The sequence below is a fragment of the Ipomoea nil genome, unplaced genomic scaffold (assembly GCF_001879475.1).
Source record: "Ipomoea nil cultivar Tokyo-kokei standard unplaced genomic scaffold, Asagao_1.1 scaffold0925, whole genome shotgun sequence".
In the NCBI taxonomy this organism is placed as follows: Eukaryota; Viridiplantae; Streptophyta; class Magnoliopsida; order Solanales; family Convolvulaceae; genus Ipomoea; species Ipomoea nil.
In genome coordinates this window covers 307,538-313,894 of record NW_017617353.1, presented here as the reverse complement: position 1 = coordinate 313,894, position 6,357 = coordinate 307,538, and the positions used below count along the sequence as shown (strand labels likewise).

The 6,357-nt window shown below is 32.9% G+C and overlaps 1 protein-coding gene across 1 annotated transcript; it reads left to right on the top strand.

Annotated features, from left to right (window-relative positions):
- Positions 1-3,837: 3,837 nt before the first annotated feature.
- On the top strand, positions 3,838-5,892 carry LOC109179467 (RNA polymerase II transcriptional coactivator KIWI-like). Its single transcript, XM_019328956.1, has 4 exons — positions 3,838-4,072; positions 4,150-4,255; positions 5,469-5,491; positions 5,584-5,892. Exons 1-4 carry the CDS (start codon positions 3,950-3,952, stop codon positions 5,641-5,643), a joined length of 312 nt encoding a protein of 103 aa, XP_019184501.1. The 5' UTR covers positions 3,838-3,949; the 3' UTR covers positions 5,644-5,892.
- Positions 5,893-6,357: the final 465 nt, after the last annotated feature.

The window sequence follows — 6,357 nt, the reverse complement described above, 5'->3', positions numbered from 1 at the left end:
AGGCAATAGAGAAATAATACTACATTATTTTCTCCATTACTTGAATTTTCATTCGCATAAGCCTTTGGTTTAAGTATTTTACGGTAGTGTTGGCCCGTCGAGCGGCATCCAAAAAGCCGTAAAATCAACATTGGCGACGTCTGTGGGGACCGAAACAAGAGGTCCCGTCTCTAAGCTTTGCTAATGGCTCGTACGCGACGCAGCAACCGGAACAACGAACAGAACGCCGTGGCCCCGACTTCTACACTCCGGTAGAACTACTACTTTCTTCCAAGACTTCACAGCTCCGTGTGACAATCTTCTTCCTACACTCCCGTAGGGGATATCACTTGTTTGTAGAAAAATAAGTTTTCTCTTGCTTCCAACTTTGAGACTTCTTGATGGATCTTCAATATGCAGCAAGTCTCTCAATGATGAAGATTTTAAAACACTCTTTAATATTTTCTCTTTGAGCTTTGAATCTCTGAGTGTTTATCTCACTTGAATATTTTTCTCTGTAAGCTTTCTCTAGCATATTGGATTCGTATGTTCTTGCTGGTGTTGGAAGTGTTTTTTCTCTGCTTCAATCTTCATCCTTTTATAGCTAGTTTTGAGAATTTGTCCGTTGGAAAAAGACAATCTCAAATTTGAATTCTTGTAGCCTTTTCAGAGGATCTGTAGCTTTTTCAGAAGATCTTATCTCAGAATTAATGTCTCTGACATTTGAGATATTTCAGTCGTTGCTTTTAGCTCTTGGTCCATGTGGGTAGTAAAATAATTCTAATGTAGATCATGTCTTCCAGCTGGTAGTCCACGTGAAGATGCTCTTAAAATAATTCTGATGTAGATCATGCCTTTTGGAACTTTTATCTTCTGAATATATGCTCCAATCTAATCCCTTTCTATTTTGGACTAGTCAGTTTCCTCTTATATCTTGAGCTCATACTTCTTCTCATAGTGTATGACTACTAACTTTGAAACTTCATCTCTAATTGATTTTTCAACTAGTTCTCATACTGATAGTGAGAGCTCAATCCTTGATTGAAACTTCATCTCATACTTCAGCTCTTATTATATATATCTTTGAAACTTCATCTTGAACTTCATCTCCTACTATATATAGTCTCTTTGAAACTTCATCTTGAACTTCACCTCTTACTATATATAGTCTTTGAAACTTTATCTGTAACTTCATCTCTTACTATATATAGACTTTTCAAACTTCATCTTGAACTTCATCTCTTACTATATATAGACTTTTCAAACTTCATCTTGAACTTCATCTCATTTGACATTGACTTGTGAACTTCACCTTGTACTTTATCTCATACTGCATCTCATTTGACTTGTGAACTTCACATTGTACTTCATCTGTAACTTCATCTCATACTGCATCTCTGTAACTTCATCACATAGTATACTTCATCTTATGGCAAACTTGTCCTCATACTTCATCTCATGTTTCACGGCCAATTTAGTTTTCTCATACTATATTTCATCTTATGGCAAACTTCACATATTCCTTTAATTGACTTATGACAAACTTCACCTCATACTTCATCTCATGTTTCACGGCCAATTTAGTTTTCTCATACTATACTTCATCTTATGGCAAACTTCACCCCGACCAATTTAATTTTCTCATATTAATGTTTTTATTACTTCATTCATCTTATGACAAACTTTACCTCATACTTCATAACTTCATCTCATGTTTTTATTCCTTTAGGGGTCGTTTGGTTCATGGAATGTTATATTACCTTAGGGAATGTTAGATTGCTGGGAATGTTAGATTCATGTGTTTGATTAAAATTGGGATATGTAATATAATCATGTTTGGTTTAGGGTTATCTTTTATACACACTATAATATCCTTAACATATTTTCATATATTTTAATAAATTTAAAAATTTAAATAAATAAGATAAGATAACGGTATCATATATAATTACATGATTTTAAAATATTAACTAAAATCTTGAACTTGAGAAACAAAATTATTTTATATGCTAACATAACATAATACAAATAAAAAATATATAATTATGAAAATAATTATATATATATATATATATATATATATATATATATATATATATATATATATATATATAATAAGGCTCATATGCGGCAGTGGCTTTAGGTGTGGCGGTGCGGCCATGTCAGCATCGTCCATTCTGATTAATCTAACGGCAGCGACTAATTTATGAAGATTTAAAGATTTAAGCGCGTCCTGGTAAGTGGGGGGTGTTATGGTAATTGTAGTGGTCATTTATATCGGTCGCTTGTCAGTATACACCAACAGTGTTAACAAAAGACACCAATAGTGTTAGGAAAAAGCACCACAATGAAATGCATAAATACACCAAAAAACACACAACACACCCAAAAAATACACCATATAACTCACCACCCCAACGGCGTATTTCTGAACACTGTGTGATGCTTTTATTCATACATAGTGGTGCGTTCTGGTGATGCGTATCTAATTTGTGCATGTTTTTTTGGTGTGCATTTTCTAACATGGATGGTGTATATTTGTATAACTATTAGTGCGGTCGCACTGACCGCTCGGGAAGGCACAACACGAATTCTCAAATACACCACAGTAAGGTTAATAATGCACCAATAACGAACATAAAACACACAACACTATGATTTGATCTATTCTGGTGCCCAATGACGACTTTAACCTTGCAGTTCGCGTAGTGTGAGAACGCACGCGGAAATATCAGAAAAGCCTTAATGAATGTGATTCGTTGGATTTATCTAATCTAATGGCCTAAAATTAACCGCACCGCCGCACTACCGCACTTGACCCTTCATATATATATATATATATATATATATATATATATATATATATATATATATATAAACTAACATAACCAAGGTTTCATGAGACCTTGAAGTTAATTTATCAAGCTTCTAACCATCTCATCTGTACCAATTATTGGTTATTATAACATTCTCCTTGATGTACTTCTTTCTTTCCACATATGCCTGATCTCCAAGATAACTTCATACAATCTCGTTTGCTTCTTTTTCTTCGTATGAGATTTTCCAGTATGATTTTTTCTTTGAGTTGGGCGTGCGGGCTTTGTTTAAGTATACATATCATATGCATACATCTCATTCTTCCTATTTTTTCCTTTTCTCTATATATGTTAATTTTCCTTTCATGGTTATGATATACCTAGACTTAACAAATAAAATTGGAGATTCTAAAGTACAATTTGGCATATCAAAATCTATTACAATATATTTCCTAATAATTTAAACATTTAATCAACGTCGAATACAGTGACTAATTCAATCGCTGAATTATAAGCATCTCTACTTTAAACATTATAAATATAAATAGTAAATACTTAATGGAAAATAAATTTCAAAATTTGATATTAATTAACAATCAATTTAAATTAGCGATGCTTATAATTCAACGAGTGAAAAATAAATAAATCACCAAATGCATTTTAAGTAATTAGTTTTGTAATATTGTTAAATAGAAGAAGAATTTGTTTTAAAAAAAAGATGAAAAAGTAAAATACACTTTTATTGATGGTGAGATGGAAAAAGACAATATTACACATGTTAAAAAGTTGAAAAAGTTTTTTCGGCTAAAATTGAACGAAGAATGCACCGGAAGGATAAAATTTACAAAAAAAAGTAATAGTTATAGATCAATTCTGTAAATTTTAAAAATTTTAAATCAAAATTGTTAGTGATATTATAGTCGTTGGACCAAAAGTGCAAATAACTCATACTCGGTATTGGGCAAGGGATAATTAACAGTTTTTAAAGAAAATATTGTAAAAATACGGAAGAGGGAAAGGCGAAAAGTAATTGAAGATTTACAGTTATTAAATAAGGGTTTTGAGAATGGCGCTCTTGCTCACTCTTGGCGGTTTCTCTGGGCGGACAACAGCGAAATTGCGAACTCCTCTCTACTAGAGACTAGAGAAAGAAAATGTCTAAAAGGTTCGGAAAGCGGAAGGAAGACGACGGCTTTGCCTCTGAAGGCAACGACCGTCCCAAGAAGACTTCAAAGACCGACGATTCCGATGAATCCGACGATATCGTCGTCTGTGAGGTATGCTGTGTGCCTGAAATCTATACACTCCAGTACCTCTACTTTTTAGTCATTTATTTTTGGTTGGGATTTTATAGATTTCGAAGAACCGTAGAGTGGCTGTGAGGAACTGGCAGGGGAAGGTCGTGGTTGATATCCGCGAGTTCTATGTGAAAGATGGAAAGGAAATGCCTGGCAAAAAAGGTTTTTGTTTTTTTATTTTTTTTATTTTTATTTTTTTTTTATTTTTTATTCTAACATTCTTATTAGTTATTCTGATTGTATGAATGTATTTCTTGGTATACATAATTATATAAATATGTTTCTTGGTGCATATAAGTATATATTTATATGAATATATTGTGTGCAAAATTAGGGGCACTTTCACTAAGTGGGCACTTTCACTATTGTGTGCAAAATTAGTGCAAAATTGTGTGCAAAATTATCAGCACCCTCAATCTCAATCAGCTAGAGGCTAGAGCACCTTTGAGGTAACCAATTGTACCAGTGTGGATCAGTTATGCTTATTTCATGTCAAGCTAAAGTGGCAGAAATGTAGTGTTTCTGCTAGTTATGTAGCAGATTGGTGTCTGCCATTCTGTCAACCATTATAGTGGAGTTAAAAGATTGTGAGAATGATTGTTTGAATTTTAAGAAGATATGATATGATATTAGGAGTTGTGAGATTGTATCATCACTATCATGTTTCTTGTGATGCGTCATTTGCAAAATGCTGTTCTTAGCTTCTGCCTTATTGGGAAATGTGTATGAATTTTTCACATGCTAAGTTCCATGAATTTATGTGTGGAAGGCAATGCCTTGGCTACTTTTTTATTTTTCAACTTGAAAGGAGAATGATTTCTTTCACATTTTATGTTTTATCCCCTTAAACTTTTTAATCCATGATTCTCTAAAAAGTGTTTAGCAGAATTTTATAGTATTTTGTATGAGTAGATAGAGGATTTTAAGTAAAGGGTTGGGAAGATGTATTTATAGGGGTACAGTGCATGATTCATAGTTTATATGCTAGACCCTGGAGGATAGTTTCATATAAATTATTTTGACTGTGTATTCTGCTAAGTGGTGAAGAAGAAGGTAGTTCAGGTTGAAGAGGTCAAATATGTAGGTGTTTTAGTCAGCTTGGTAAGCCTGTAGGAAAGGGATGAAAAAAATTATTTAATGGTATGATGAATTGAATAATGTGGGGAACATATTTTTTTAATGCTGATTGAAGTAGTGAAGTTATTTTGGTGATGTGTTTTTATGTGAAATATTGTTACTTTGTTGAGTAAAAACATCTTTACATTTCGGTTGCATTTACGATTCTGTTTGTTTGGCTTGATGACTGACTGCACTAACTATGTAAGTTGTACACGTTATTCCTAATGATTTACAAAATTCCTTTTTTCTTATCCAGGCATTTCATTAACGATGGATCAGGTATGCTCAGTTGCTTATCTTCTTTTTTAGTGTTTATAAGTTATGTTAAGTTTAAAGTAGTCAGCTTTGGTTGATGTCCTGGTTTTTTGCAGTGGAAGATACTTCGTGAGCATGTGGAAGAAATTGACAAGGCGGTTGCAGCAGGGGAATAGTTAAAATCTGAATGTGTTTTTGGCTTTTTGCTCCGAAAGCAATTTAAGTGCTTGCAATAGAAGAAGGTTAGGGAATTAGATCTGGAATGAATGATGTAAGCTGTTGCATTTTGACTGTAGTATTAGGGAAAGCGACCCTGTTAAATCTAGTATTCTATTATGCTTAGCAGTGTAACTACGGAGTATATATTCTAGTAGTGGCTTGCTGTGAGCTATTTCTTCCTTCTGCCCCTGCCATTCCATTGTGCATTTGTGTTTGTTCCATTGTGCATTTTTGTTTGTAGTTAATATTTCCCCGCTTGAAATTTCATTCTACAAATTAAAATCGAACCACAATTACATGCACACACACACAAGTTCTAAATTAATATGAAAAATGTTATATTCACTAAATATCCCTGCTCCAACAGGTTCAAGGACCAAATTTGTGGAATGGAGACGGGGAGTTTTATATACATACATTAATGTAATGAAATTATGAAGATTAAAGACTTAATAAAAAAACGATTTTTTTTTAAAAAATAAAATAATACTTAATATTAAACTAATATTTGAATATTTGTATTTCGTAATTTAAATTTAAAATTTAAAATTTTATTTTTTACTTAATTATTAAAAATTGTCCCATAAGCTTCACTCGGGGTGGGGATTTTCTATTCTTGAAAATTTTCGGCAGGTACATGAATGAGGATGAGACGAGGAGTGGGGTGGGAT

Bases quoted from the DNA above. Each gene is read 5' to 3' on its own strand.
- LOC109179467 (XM_019328956.1), top strand. From the start codon at position 3,950: ATGTCTAAAAGGTTCGGAAAGCGGAAGGAAGACGACGGCTTTGCCTCT. The intron at 4,073-4,149 runs GTATGCTGTGTG...GGGATTTTATAG, and splicing joins ACGATATCGTCGTCTGTGAG to ATTTCGAAGAACCGTAGAGT. The intron at 4,256-5,468 runs GTTTTTGTTTTT...TTTCTTATCCAG, and splicing joins GGAAATGCCTGGCAAAAAAG to GCATTTCATTAACGATGGAT.